We start from the raw sequence: 15042 nt of genomic DNA, 5'->3' as shown, positions 1-15042 counted from the left end.
TGGATTAGGTTTTTTGTGAAAACAAGCAATACCAAACTGGAACTTAATAGATTAAATTATCAAATGTTAGGGAAGGAGAATCGATGGAGATCAAACTTGTACTAGAATGCATATTTTCTTCCATTGCAATAAGGCGTCATTTACAGAATTATTGTATTCTTACACTTTGTTATCTACAAAATTAAATTTCAATTTGAATTAGTAATTAAATTTTCTATACAAGAATTTAAAAGAAAAAAAATTTACTACTATTAGGCGATTGGGGAAAGTTCAAAATTATCACAATAATGTGAAAGATACAAAAATTTCGAACTCGGAACGCATGAATAAAAACCCAACATCCTATCCATTAAGAGACCACATGCTTCTATCCAAGATGATACTTGAGAAATGAGATGCTCCTGACTTACCACTATTTGAAGGTTAAACCATAATCCGTACTTTGTCCTAGCCTAGTGCACGGGTGTTGTTGTATCGATGTTGAATATGTATCATGAACATGTTGCAACGTTTTGTCAGCGACATCGACACAAATAATATCAATACCATATCGACAATTCGATCTTTAACCCACTGCAATTTATTTTGAACTAATCAGCATCAACGCAGTGCAGGGTGAGGATTAAGATTCGAGTTAAGATAGGCCAAGGGTTCAATCCCTTCCTATGTACCGAAAATAAAATACATACGAAACAAACACATGTTCTTCAGTGAGAATTCGATGCAAGTTGAAGCAAACTCGTAAACTTAAAGATGCAGCATACAAAATTGCAAGCAAACTCCGGTCTTCCTGCCGTCGCGGCTAATGCAACAGATTCCGATCAGTCATCATCGTCGTCATCTGTTCTGCCATAATGATAAGGAAAACAAAATTCATGTCAGCAACAAAAACTTAAAAGCACCCCACAGCACGCATGATTCAAATCCTCTTCAACAAACAGCTAAAGCTCTTGTTAACATTATAGAAAAAGAATTCATTCAAAGGCCAAATCGGATTAATGGTCCTTATGGTGATAGGGTATTTTTTCGGGAGATAGCCCTCGTAGGTTTAAATCCTAAGTTTTTTTACCAAATGGTCTATCTTCTGAATGTCCTTGCACCGCAAGGACCATTAATCCAATTTTGCCTAATTCAAATGATAACCCCAGATCCATCGAATATAGGTCAACAATTGCACACAATTAATAGGAGCCTGCAATCATAACCCTAGTTTCCAAAAATTTCACAATGATAATGAAATAGCAAGGCAAATCAGGGTCATCAACCGAAATATATCACATTTTTCGGCCCTGGTCAGATGATTGAAGCTCAGTAACATTTAAAAACTTATCCACGTATGATATCCATCAGATTCGCATTTTAATTGTGCAACTTATTTTATATACATACAACAGCAACCAAGCCTTATCCCACTAAGTGAGGTCGACTGTATGGAATTCTAGAACGCCACTACGCTTGGTTTTGCATGAGATGAAAAAAAGGAACTAACTCATTATCCCTCATATTTGTCGATTTCAATAATTAAACCATACAATATCGAGTCCAAAAAGCATATTAGACAGACATGAAAATCTAAATGCCTATTTCCACAGCCACTAAGCATACTCTAAAGAAAAACACAACTCTAATGTAACTGGCAGAAAAATAAAATAAAGCAGAACTCTAAAGAACACTGAAATACTGACCGTTCTTGTACGTAAAGGAAGACTCTTTTTCAAGAACACCACTCTCTAGCATTCTGAAACATTCGCAACCAGGGACTAGGGCCTTTCTTTTCCACATCCCATTGCTTGGGATACCAAGGGAATTGCCACATTAAGAAGCAACGCTCTGGATGAGGCATCATGGCTAGATGCCTCCCATCTGGAGAACAAATTGCTGCAACCCCCAAGGGAGAGCCATTGACGTTGAAAGGGTAAAGTTCTGTCTCATTACCATCATCATCGCAATACCTTACTGGTGCCAACTTTGAGTGAAGCAAACGATCAAGAACACCATCGTCGGGGAAATATGCTCTTCCTTCACCATGTGCAGCCCACACACCCAATGTACTGCCCTCCATTCCTTTAAACATTATAGCAGGCGAGTCCTTTATTGCCACACTGGTGAATCGGCATTCAAACCGTCCAGACTCGTTGTGAATGAACCTGGGCTGCGAAGGGTCCCCACCACCACCTAGCACACCACCAACTTGAGGACCCGGGACCCACCCCAAAAGGGCCATAAGCTGACACCCGTTGCAAACTCCAAGACTAAAAGTGTCTGGCCGCTTGTAAAACTCTTGAAATTGATTCAGAAGGGGCTGATTAAATCGAATCGATGCAGACCAACCTTTTGCAGAATCAAGCACATCAGCGTAGCTAAAACCTCCAACAAACGCAATTCCACGGAATTCATGCAATGAAATGGTTCCATTAAGAAGGTCTGACATTGTAACATCCCATGGTTCAAAACCAGAAGCATAAAATGCTGCCGACATTTCTCTGTCCCCATTGCTGCCTTCTTCTCGAATTATAGCCACTTTTGGTTTGCAAGCGACGGACATATACTTTTCATCTGTGAAAGGAGTGAAAGACAAATCCCATGAAGGCTCATGCCTATCTTTCAACCCTTCTTTTTCTAGATCTACACAAGAAGCCAACCTTTGTAATTTTTCCAGCTGAAAACTAGTGTCCTCCCACAAGTCCCTTAGAAAAGAAGTACTCTCATTCAAATGTGTAACCCCATCAACCTTTAACTCTACTGAGGGTGTGGCACTAACTTGACCAATAATCTCAGCCAAAATACTGTTACTGCTCAGTTTTTCCAACACCAAATCCAAGTTATTCCGGCTTACCTCAATAACCAGACCAAGTTCTTCAGCAAAAAGCGTTTGGAATAGGCTCTTCCCACGTGAAGTCAAGTCCAAAGTAAGGCCACAATTCCCAGAAAATGCCATTTCAAGGGCACAGACCAGTAACCCACCATCACTAATATCATGACCAGCAGAGATCAATTCGTCAGAAAGAAGGTCCTGAACTCCCTCAAAAACTCGTTTTAGATAAGGAACATCCTCAATGTCAGGGCAATCATTGCCAATTTGGTCAAAAACCTGAGCAAGAGCGGACCCACCTAACCTCCGCTTTCCCTTTGCCAAATCAATGTGAAGCAGCACGCCATCATCCTTAAGCTTTAAATCTGGGGTTACTGTTTTTGTTATGTCAGGACAAGTGCAATAAACACTCATTACAAGATTGCCAGGTGCCTTAACAACCTCGCCTGCAACATGGGCTGCCATGGAAAGACTGTCCTTCCCGCCATCAATTGCAATACCAAGTTCGATCATTGCCTCTGAAAGAGCTGTAGCAGCATCATACATAGCTGCTCCTTCCCCATCAAGCTTGGCTGCATACATCCAATTCCCGCTGGCTTTAATATCAGATAGAGAAGTGACCTTTGCCCAAACAAGATTTGTGAGTGCTTCTCCAACAGCCAATCTCGCCATTGCTTTTGGATCCAACAAACCTTTGATTGGCTGCTCCCCAATGGCACATGCACCTCCAGTAATGTCAGTAAAAGTCTGTGCTATTACTGCAACATCAGAGAGAGGAATTTGCAAGGGCCCAACAGTCTGCTGCTGTGCTACAAGACCTGTAACACACCTGTCCACTTTGGATGTCAAGAAGCGCTTTGAACAAACAGATGGAAGTCTCAACACCCTCTTAAGTGAATCCATCACTGTTATTCCAGGAGCAATATCAAGTGGTTCACGTGCATCAGTCGTCCTGTGGAATTCAAAACTTTTCTGTGGCATATCACCAAGTACTTTCTCAAGCTCCAAATCAACTGCAGGAGGAGGGGGAGGGATTCCACTAGATTCACATTTTTTAATAGCTAAGCTATCAATTAAAACAGCACGTCCCTCACCATTTATTGTTCCAATAACAGCCATAGAAACCCTTTCTCTTTCACATATTGATTGCAAGAGGTGGCGGCTTTCAGGCTTCACCAAGATTGCATCTTGCTCCTGGTATTCTGCACCCCATATCTCCAAGACAGACATTGTGTGATCACCAACTACAATTGCCCGGATATCAATCTGGCCACCCTTGGGGTATATAATTTCCTTAACAACATTGCAGTTTCCACCTGCCCCCTGATCATGAATGCTAATGATAGGGTTATTCTCCCCCATCTCAATACAGGCACGGACCACACGATAAAGTTTCTGTGCCATCTCTGCATCTCCACGCTGTACAGCATTAAAATCAAGCTCCGCATCATTCTGGCCACTAACCATGCTCGATGCTGCCCCACCCCCCATTCCAATACGATAAGCAGGGCCTCCAATTTTAACAACCAGCATACCAATGTCAGGCTCACCTTTTGTTATATGGGTGTGATCAATCTGCCCAATACCTCCACTAAACATGATTGGCTTCAACCATTCTCGCCTGTCTCCACTTGGAAGTCTCATTCCAAATGTTCTAGTGTAGCCCTGAATCAAGGGCTCACCAAATTTGTTCCCGTAGTCTGATGCACCATTGCTAGCATCTATAAGGATCTGCAGAGGTGGAGCCAAATTTGATGGATAAGCAAAAGACGGATCTTCCCAAGGTGCATAAGAGCCCTCCATATTGAGATTCCCAACACAATAACCAGCTGTAGATGCTACAACAAAAGACCCTCTTCCAGTCGCATGGGTATCCCTGATTCGACCTCCTGCGCCTGTCTCTGCACCAGGGTAAGGCGCTACAGCACATGGGAAATTATGGGTCTCAGCAGTAAATAAAATATCAAGGTCCCGAGTAGCTATGCTCAATGGACATGTTGAACCTGGCTGAACCGGTCGCATTTGCTTCACAAGAAACCCCTTGATTGCACTTGAGTTATCCTTGAAGCCAATTACAGAATTGTTTGGGTTTGCCTGCAACGTGCTCTTCACAATCTGCATCAGAGTTCTATCCATAGGCTGTCCATCTATAATAATTTTGCCAGTAAAAAACCAATGCCTACTATGCTCACTGTTGGATTGTGCAATATCAAACAGCTCAACTGTTGTTGGATTCCTCTGGATTTCGTCCTTGAATAGCCTAGTGTAGTACTGGAGATCTTGCTCATCAAATGCCAAACCCATTTCCTGATTTATCTCCTCCAATGCCTTCCGACCCCTCTCCATGACATTTACATGACGAACTTCATCCGGAACTACACTCGTTTCAAATGAAACTAGCTTATGGGCATACACACACTCAGTCATTCGATCATGAACCAGTGCAGCAAACTCATTAATCTGATGATCTTGAAGTGATCCCTTACTAAACAGCGAGTACCTCCTTGACCGTTCCAAACGAGTCACCTCTGTCAACCCACATGCTCGACAAATCGATACAGCATTAGAAGACCAGGCTGTTGTAAATGACAACCTAGGACCAACCTCAACAATCACTGTACTAAGCCCTTCCTGCCTTTTCTTTTCAAGAAAGCTCTCAGTCCCCAAATTCTCGGGCTCATAAGTCTCCTGAAGAAGCCACTTCAAAACCAAAACCTTGTCGCTAGAAAGCGGCGAGTCAAGGCCAATGTTGAAGCACTGCTCAGTTTTCAAACCAACAATCTGATTCGTAATCTTTGTCTGAACCGTCTTGAGAAGCTCAGCTGTTGCACTCTCCTGAATGAGCGGGATGCGGAAAAAATGAATAACTTCAGCTGCAGGCTTCTCAACCAAGCTTGACTGCTCATCATCTACCAAGCTGCTCACACCACCAGAAACCACAGCTCTGGGCTTTTCTTGAGCACGACACCTCAAAGAAACACCTCTCCTATTACCAAAACTGGGAGCTGAACTTCGCCCGTGAAGCGAGCCCCAAAGCACCTGGCTTCTTCCTTTAACAGAGTTCCTCTGCAAAAAAAGGCTCTGCCTATTCGTGCCCTGCCAAATAAAACCAAACAACATACAGCTTTCGATTTCGATCGACATTTTCTACCAAAATGCTACAGTTTCTACCAAAATGCTACAATTTTTCATATCAATAATAAAAAAAATAAAAACAATGGTAACAATGAATACTTACTTGTAAGAACTCGGCGGCTGCGGCTGTTTCCCGAACACCGGCCATAACCTCAACCTTGAAGAAACTAAAAACAAACAAAAAAATCAAAAAATTAATTTCCAAAAAAACTGTATGCTTTACATTGAAACAAACACAGAAGCAGAGTAAAAAACCCACCTCACCTTCAATTCGATTACTAATCAGTCGGGTGAGGAAGTCGACAAGTATCCGACGAGCGAGAGAGAAGGCCGTTTGGTAATTACTGGACGGCCATGGCGGCGGTGGGTGAAGGAGTAGGGTTTTGGCCGAGACCGAACGCAAAAAAGCAGGGGAAGGTTTTTGGGAGAGATGGAGGCACGATGGTGATGGTGATGGTGATGGTGATGGTGAGGGAGAAGTTAAGAGGCTAGGGAAGTTTTTGCGGTACCAATCCTCGAGACGGAACCTGATTCTACTCTATTTTTGAAAAAATTGAAAATCCTTTAGACAAATGAGGTGTATTCAATTGATTTTGAGATATTTTAATTATTTTAATGAATTTAGGGGTATTTAATTAGAATTTTAAATGATTTTTTGAAATTTAATGTGTATTCAATCAAGATTTTAAGATAATTTATTAAAATCTTTAGAAATCCGGACGTATTCAATTAGAATTTTAAAGAAATTTATAACATTCCAGGTATATTCGATTAAAATTAGAATTTAGAAAATTTGGAAAATTTGAGGAATTAGAGAGAATTGGAGAGATTTTGTAGTGTATTTTATGCATCCACACATCTCACATCTTCCTATGAGGGGTGTATTCAATTGGGAATTTGAGATATTTTAATGGATTTATAAATCCATTAATTTTTATGGAGTTTAACTGATTTGTAGAGATTCCATGTAAAATTTTGATTCAATTCCATTGAAATTTCATGGGAAGATGTGAGATTTGTGGATGCTTAAAATACACTACAAAATCTATTCAATTCCTTCAAATTCCTCAATTTTTCCAAATTCTTTAAATTCTAATTCTAATTGAATACATCTGGAATGTTATAAACTTCTTTAAAATTCTAATTGAATACATTCGGATCTTTAAGGATTTTAATAAACTATCTTAAAATCTTGATTGAATACACATTGAATTTCAAATAATCACTTAAAATCATGATTGAATACCCTTGGATTCATTAAAAGAATTAAAATCCCTCAAAATCCTAATTGAATACACTTCCGAGATTTCGAGGAAATTGAATCAAAATTTTACATATAATCTTTACAAATAAGTTAAACTTCGGAAAAATCTATGAATTTGTAAATCCATTAAAATCTCTCAAATTCCCAATGAATATACACCATAAATGCTAGATTTGGTACGTGGAAATAAATTAATGAGAAATAATTTTTTATTCTTTTCTATGTTTGGTAATGAATAGGAAAATAATGAAGTGTCATTTTTCAAGGATATAATGGGCATTTCAACTTATAAAAAAAGGCAACAAAACAAACCGAGTTGGAGCTATGGTACTCATAACGCTCGCAACCATCTTGTATCTTTTTATGAGATAATTTGAGTTTGGTTCAAGCTCGATTCACCCATTGAAGTTTGCCTTATAAACATTAAACTTTTTAATCCAATAATTAAATAAAAATGTCATGAAAAATCAAATCCAACATTTATATTGGTTAGGGAAGGGAATATCCAGGGTTTGGGAAACGCTACTCTAGGTTTGGTCGTCAAACTTGGATCGTGTCGTGGGAACTCATTTCCAGGCCTACATCTTTCGCTATCGTCAACGAATTTTCTAATAAATTTCTAGATTATTTTATTTGCAATCCAATTCATTTGAACTATTCAATCTCATGGAAGATTGTTAATTGACAAAATTATGACCAATTTTTTTATGTGGTCTAATATCTTAGTGGATATAGTGTTGAGTTCCTATCTGTACCTACGTCAACAAAAGTCAAGTCAAAGGAAAGAGCGATGCCCACATTAAAAAAAGGATTTGTTGCAGGTTAAAGAATCACATCTAGATACAACCACAAATCCTGAACTTTTTGGCCAAAATTGACCTGCCACAAGCGCATCTGCTGGACTCAGCCGACACTTTGCAATTAAAGGTTTGAAACTCACCCATCCCAAAAATTAATGTAATAGCTGCGAACTTTTCCTCTCCTCTTAATAATAGTAAATTTAAAAATTAAAAAAAAACAATTGAGAAAAATAAAATGTGAAATTGTAGAAAATAAAGTAAAATATGAAATTAGAGCGGCCATTTTGCCATATTCCCACCCACTCCTCATTCCTCTGTTTTCTCTTGGCGCCAAAATTCAAACACTGTTCGCCAAAATGTACTTCGACGACTCACAGTCACAGCAGATTCAACACTACTACGATGAAGAAGAAGAAGATGAAGTTTCCAATTCAGCGGTGTCGCCGCCGTCACCGACTGCATGCTCGCAGGGCCACAGATCCACGCTCATCCTCCAAACCAAGCAAGGTGGCTCAATCTGCTTGCTCTGCTTCTCCAACCTCATCTCCAACCCCCAATCTCCCACCGTCCACGTGTCCTACGCCCTCTCTCAGCTCTCTCAGGCCATCTCCGACCCCCCTTTCCTCCGATCTCTCCTCACCTTCCACTCTCACTTCCTCGTCTCGCCTCTCGTTCACGCTCTCTCCTCCTTCGACGACGACCCCATCGCACGACAAGTCGTCCGTCTCGTTTCCGCTCTCTGCGATTTGGCCGGCGCCTCGCTTTCTGCTGACTTCGTCGCTAGGGTTTCCGATCGCCTCTCTTCCGGTTCCCTCGCCTGGAGTCGCCGTCAGGTTTATACGGTATTTCCATCGTCCGATCGATCAAATTATCTCTTTAGATTTTATAATTAACTCAAATGTACCTCTTTTAATGCTTTATTTACTGTTTGGTTGCTGAGAAAGTAAAGGAAAACTGTCCAATCCAACAGCATACAAAATTTATTCTGTTCGTTTGTTTTAGTGGGAACTTACAAATTACTTTCGAGATTTGGATAGAATTTTCGGTAATGCTAGAACTTTTCGGTTTTGTGAAATTGAACTCAATTAGATTTGTTAGATTCCAGAAATTTGCCTTATTTTTCCTTTGTTCTAAGTTACGACGGGAACTTTGAAGTACGAAGGAACTTTAGACTGAACCGTTACAAATGCACTACACGGACACTACAAATGAACTACTAAGCACGACAAAACTACCACTAAATCACTGCAAATGCACTACAAACAAAGACACTTAACCCAAATGTATTTCATTAATCCTAACAGATTAGTTAGTGTTTCTAATTCAAATGGGGGATTAGTTAGTGTTTCCTTGAAATATGACTAGTGGATTTATCTCTCATGTATTTTGGCTACTTGGTTTCCCTCGTTTATCATAGTTGAGTCCACAATGAGGTGCCTGGTAAATATAATGATATGCATCCATACACCATATGACTCACTCTTTAACTGCAGCTTCACTGCTTAGGGGTTCTGTTAAACTGCCAGCAGACTAATCCTTATGCTCACATTCGGGACAAATATGGCCTCATTACCAATCTCGTTGCAGGTCTTCAATTGCCAAGGTAACAAATATAGAAATCGGGAAGAGAGCATGTTCCCTTTTCTAACGCATTCACCACGTTATAACTCAATTTCTGAACTCTATTCTTTTAACACAGTGAAGAGATCCGAGGAGAAATCCTGTTTGTTCTATACAAAGTGTCTGTTCTGCAATACGCATCAGAGGATGGTGATGGAACTGATATTTTATTTGCCTTTTGCCCCAAGCTATTGCACTTGTCTCTGGAGGCCCTCATGAAAACCCAAAGTGATGATGTCCGCTTGAATTGTGTAGGTCCGTTTTCCACTCCTTTGCTACTTATCTTTCTGTTCCTTAAAAGTTGGGTCCATTGGCCCTTACAGAACCATAGTTCAGCAAGATATGAGTAGCATTTTAGTCAGCTCGTTTTACATTATCTGTCAATTTAGGTTTTCCTTTTAGGCACATAGGTATATGTAGACACCAAGCCTGGAAAGGTCCTCTCCAAGCTACACTACAGTTGTTTCTTATTGATCTCATTCCAAATCTTCACAACGAAGGTGAAGGTCCTTACAATTTTTCTCCTCAACAGTTCAATCTGTTGGTTCAAACGACTGTTGAACAGTTCTAGTTAATGAGTTCATCAATCTGTTTGTATCATGACAAGATTCTGTGCATGTTAAGTTTATTTAAAACAAACGATAGACATGTTACAGCTCTCAGAAACAGTACTTGACTTTAAAACTGACTCCCTGCAGCGGTAACAAGTATAAGTTATAAACCTTTTGGGTTATGTATGAATCTTTGGGGTATTCATCCTGATACAGCTTAGAATGTTTACTCTTTGCAGGCACATTGCCTCATTGGTATCAATCCTGTTTTCTCTCAACTAACTATTTTCCATATTACTTGTTCAGCACTCTTGACAGTGTTGACGCAGAGAGGGCTTTTTGGGACTGCATATGCACTTGATTCAAACAGCATGAATTCATCAGAAGGAGATAGCTTTGAGCAAGTAGCAGAGCAAGGAAAAGATGTGAATCCAATGAATGTCTTATTTACTGAGGCCATCAAGGGCCCACTTCTTTCAACAGACAGCCAAGTCCAGATCAGCACTCTGGATTTACTATTTCATTACATGTCCTGGGAAGGCACTTCAGGCAAAGAACTCCAAGCCCTACTTGAAGAAAACATTGCAGATTATGTATTTGAGATACTGAGGTTGTCCGGTTAGTAAATTTTTTCATGCCAAATAAAACCATAACAACTGTCCTTAAAATGCTGAGCTTGTCAGCTTGTATGTTTTTCGGGATGTTAGAGTAGCCATTTGAGTATTGCCAACCATCAGGAAACCAGAAACTGTCTTTTAAGGAAGGAGTCGGCAACCAGCATTGATCAAAAGTAATTACTGAATTTAAGAAGTTTTAAACTGTTCTTAGCGTAGGTAGCTCAAGCCTTTTATATGGTCTTATTTATTTATGAATATTATTCTGTCCAGCCCTTAGAAAGTCCAGTTTCTTGAACCCAAAGCATCTTAGTTTCTAAAAGTGCATTTTAAATATATTTAAAAATCGAGTGCTTCTTTGACAAACTAGTTTTCAGCTAATAAGCCTAGTTAAACTTCATTTCCTTAATAAAAATGAAAATAGCTTATAAGTGTTGTTGATGAACAGAATACAAGGATCCACTGGTCAAATCATGTGTTCAGGTGCTTGATATTTTATCAAAAGCTGAGCAGGCTTTCAAACAGAGGCTTCTTGTCGGGTTTGCAACTTTAGTTCCAGTACTAAATTATGTGGCCGATGTTCCTTTCCATCCAGCTCAAAGTCAGACATTAAAGCTCATTTGGAACTGCATTTCTGATTGCCCCGGAATGGTATCCTCCTCTCATATAGCAGAGCTAGTACCTACTCTAACAAAGATGCTTAAAAAGCATTCTGATGGAGAGATGGGAATGGTTGAGGAAACATTTATATTGACCTGCTCAGTGCTTGTATCTATCATCAGAACTCCATCCGCTCATGCGAATTTGAATCTACAAACGTTGATTGAAGAAGCAATGCAACACACTGTTTTTTCTTGTCTAAGTACCTCTGAGAAGCATACATGTCAACTTTTGCATTCCTTGTTCCTGCTTAAGGAGGCTTATTATATGTACAGTCAGGAAGGAAATTCTACCGAATCTGCTAAAGTGGAAATACGACAATTTGTTGTGAATGTATGTACAATACATTTGTTACCTTGGTTTGTAACCAACTTCAATGAAATGGATGAGGATACTGTCCTTGGAGTACTGGAAACATTTCATTTGATACTGCTTCAGGACTCCGATAACCAAGCAGCGGAACTTGCGAACAGCCTGGTTTCAAGCACATGGTTCAGTTTGTCATTTGGATGCCTTGGCTTATTTCCTACAGAAAAGATGAAACAGAGGGTATATATTATGCTCAGTTCACTAGTAGATGTTCTTATGGGAAATGACGCGGGGCAACCCATTAGAGATGCTGCTTTATGTCTCCCATCTGATCCCATTGATTTGCTCTTTCTACTTGGGCAAAAGAACTCCCGTAATTTGGAATTATCTTCTTGCCAATCTGCCATCTTGTTGATTTTATACACCAGTTCCTTATATGATGAAAGGTAATTGAACTTTCGATTTCTAGTCTTATATTTTTATACGTTTGGCGGTAAATTTAACAACTGCAACCTAATTTTCTTCACATCTTTAATACTTTGCTCCCCAGACTTGCAGATGACAAGTTGGTTTTAGCTTCTCTGGAGCAATATATTCTGGTCAACAGTAGTGATCTCCAAGGTCGGGCCACAGATCCAATCACAGTAATGAGGCTTGTGTATCTTTATGGTCTTTATAGGGGTCTTGCCAAGGTTAACTATCAAATCCCCCACAGTCCAGAAGCGGAAAGAATCCTGTTCGAGACGTTAAGTGAAACTGAATGGGATTTGCCTTCTGCAAGAATTCATCCAATATCATTGAAATGGCTGTTCCAAGAAGAGAAAATCAGCGGGCCATTGTCTTATCAGCTTCTGAAATTTTGTGGAAGGAATGTAGCAAATGATTCTGACATCATAGTCCATGGAAACAAAAGTCGTATGGTAAATGTTAATTCAATTGCAGAGTTAATTGCCGGAGGAGATAATCATGCAGCAATACTTTTGGTGTCCTTATTGACACAACTTCTCGAGAAAGGACACGAGCATGACATAATTTCTGTATTGAATCTAATGACATCTAGCATCGACATATTTCCAACTGTTTCAGACCAGTTATGCCTGCATGGTATCGGAAATGCTCTCCAGAATCTCTTTTGCGAATCAACTCATATGCAGTCACCACAGATGTCCAGAGCCGCCTTAGTTTTAATATTTAAAACTTTATGCTCTGTACACCATGGAACTCTTTCTGATGAAGAATCTTGGCTTGCAGTGACTATGAAGGTAACTAACTAAATTTTTCTGATACCTGTTGGGTTACCATAATAGGAATTAAATCCGACAGTTTGTCTTCTTTCGTAGTTAATAAATATCGTCACTCCAAGAGCTCCAGACGCGTGGAATCATGAATGTCTCTTAGTAATAGGCATCCTTTCCTTAGTTTTGCACCATTCTTCCAACGAAGTGCTCCTAGCACCTTCAAAAGCCATAGTTCTCAGTACTTCTCTGGTCCCTGCAATCAATAGCGTAATTCATGCAGCGTGTCTAAAGGGACCGGCATTGGCTGACCATGATGAGGAGACGAGCTCTGGAGAAGTTTTAATCTTTGTGCTTCTACTAAATTACTTCTCTTTAAGAAGGTCAGTTCCTACTACTAAATTCAACCATAGAATTGCATTTTTCTTTCGAAACTAACTTTTCTTTTTTTCTTGATTTCCTCCAGTTTGCACACTGTTTTACCTGGCATTGTGGACTGGAAACATTTCTTTGATCCCCCAGATAGGGTGCAGCCGATTTCCTTTATCGGAATGTACTGCCACGACCTCTGCAGACTATTGCATTTTGGATCTGGTTCGGTCAAACTTGTTGCTTCATACTGCCTGTTGGAGTTGTTTAACAGATTGTCCGATCAGCAGAAGAGAACAGGGAAGGAGATTATATGCACCACGAAGCACCAAATGTCTATAACGGCTGTCCTCGAAGGCCTTATTTTCTACACTGACCTCAGAGTGGCTATGAACTGTGGCCTCTGCCTATCAATGATCTTGAGGTGGGAATCAGCGGGAATGCAAGGGACAAGTGCGAGTACAAAGAATAACTGGAGCAGGATGATCGTGGAAGAGCTGACAATGTCGTTAGCCGTCCCGAGCTTAGCATCAAAATCGTTCATTAATCTTCACAAGCCTGCAATTTATGTCGCAGTCACATTGTTAAGACGGAAGAAGGTTCCTGAGTGGATGAGGTCTGTATTTGACGATTCTTGCATATCTGCAGTAATTCAAAACATCGAAGCTCATAATCTGAGCGCAGAGATTGTACTTTTATTGCGAGCTTTACTGAACTCTGAGTTCCTTAAGACGGAACAAGTTGCTAGCGTGAATCAGTTGCTCCAGGTGACCATTCCTTTCTCTCCTCATGCATTTTTCGAGTCATTATACTTCTTTCCAGTTGGTTTAGAATGAACACGAAACAAGATGAAACTTCGAACAGCAGCCCGAAATGCTGTGGAAAGAGAGTTAATGCAGTTATTTGGTACATTGCAGGTGTGCAGAAAACAAAAGTACAGCGGCAACAGCCGAGGCGAAAGTGGAGAAGAGGGTAAAAAGAAGGCGAAGGCGGCGACCGTCCTGGACGACATGGGAGAAGTTTGTGAGTTTCTCATCGACTTGATGGCGTCCGAGTCGACTCTAGATAGGGATCCAGGAGGATTACAGGTTGGGGATAAGAGATTGTTGGAAGAAATAGAGCTTTTCTTTAAAACTCAAACAGAAACGAACGGAAGCTAAGAAAATTATTTCGGTACTGAATCCATCTTGGCGAAAATGGTGAGCTTCAGCTCAGGGGTACCTTGTAGGGCTCTCATCGATCTAACCGTCTATCTCTAGGCCTTCTCACATAGATCATGTCGATCAATAATCACTCGAATCTAAAATCATATTACTGTTAGATTGAATGGTAGCCACTTTAGTGATTCTTCGAAGTACCTCATTTGTCTAATTTCTTCATGTCAATTGACCCAATAAGCCTAGCATTATTTATGGTATTAAAATACGGTACAAATATATGGTAAGTCTAGCATTGTGTCAAAAAGCGAAGTTGGAAGTTAAAAAAAGCAGCTTAACCTGAGAGCTTGAGGTAGCTCATCGTAGCGCTGCTATTCCTGGAAGGATTTTCTATGGTCGACCAGAGTGAGATACTACGAGATTTTTAACCGTCAGATCTTTGATTAAAAATACAAAAATCAAAGACCTAATCGCAACCCAGAGCACCACAGAATTTTTGTTCCTGGAAAGCTTGAA

At 40.1% G+C, this 15042-nt stretch overlaps 2 protein-coding genes across 4 annotated transcripts; one reads left to right on the top strand and one right to left on the bottom strand.

Annotated features, from left to right (window-relative positions):
- Window positions 1-557: 557 nt before the first annotated feature.
- On the bottom strand, window positions 558-6498 carry LOC126619957 (probable phosphoribosylformylglycinamidine synthase, chloroplastic/mitochondrial). Of its 3 annotated transcripts, none has more exons than XM_050288396.1 (4): window positions 6207-6498; window positions 6051-6114; window positions 1686-5908; window positions 558-846 (listed from the first exon to the last, which is right to left on the bottom strand). In XM_050288396.1, the coding sequence occupies exons 2-3, from the start codon at window positions 6093-6095 to the stop codon at window positions 1715-1717; spliced, it is 4239 nt and encodes a 1412-aa protein (XP_050144353.1). In that variant the 5' UTR covers window positions 6096-6114; window positions 6207-6498; the 3' UTR covers window positions 558-846; window positions 1686-1714. The 3 variants fall into 3 exon arrangements, with proteins under 3 accessions (XP_050144353.1, XP_050144352.1, XP_050144354.1); XM_050288395.1 differs by having other exon boundaries at window positions 6212-6498; XM_050288397.1 differs by having other exon boundaries at window positions 558-841; window positions 6212-6498.
- A 1819-nt stretch (window positions 6499-8317) lies between these two features.
- Window positions 8318-14731, top strand: LOC126618745 (protein PUTATIVE RECOMBINATION INITIATION DEFECT 1). Its single transcript, XM_050286893.1, has 9 exons — window positions 8318-8853; window positions 9505-9614; window positions 9711-9886; window positions 10489-10800; window positions 11245-12211; window positions 12316-13027; window positions 13106-13383; window positions 13467-14136; window positions 14287-14731. Exons 1-9 carry the CDS (start codon window positions 8368-8370, stop codon window positions 14527-14529), a joined length of 3954 nt encoding a protein of 1317 aa, XP_050142850.1. The 5' UTR covers window positions 8318-8367; the 3' UTR covers window positions 14530-14731.
- Window positions 14732-15042: the final 311 nt, after the last annotated feature.

This window comes from Malus sylvestris, chromosome 4 (assembly GCF_916048215.2).
Source record: "Malus sylvestris chromosome 4, drMalSylv7.2, whole genome shotgun sequence".
Taxonomy (NCBI): Eukaryota; Viridiplantae; Streptophyta; class Magnoliopsida; order Rosales; family Rosaceae; genus Malus; species Malus sylvestris.
Note: the sequence above shows the minus strand (reverse complement) of the source record. Positions and strands in the feature narration are given on the sequence as shown.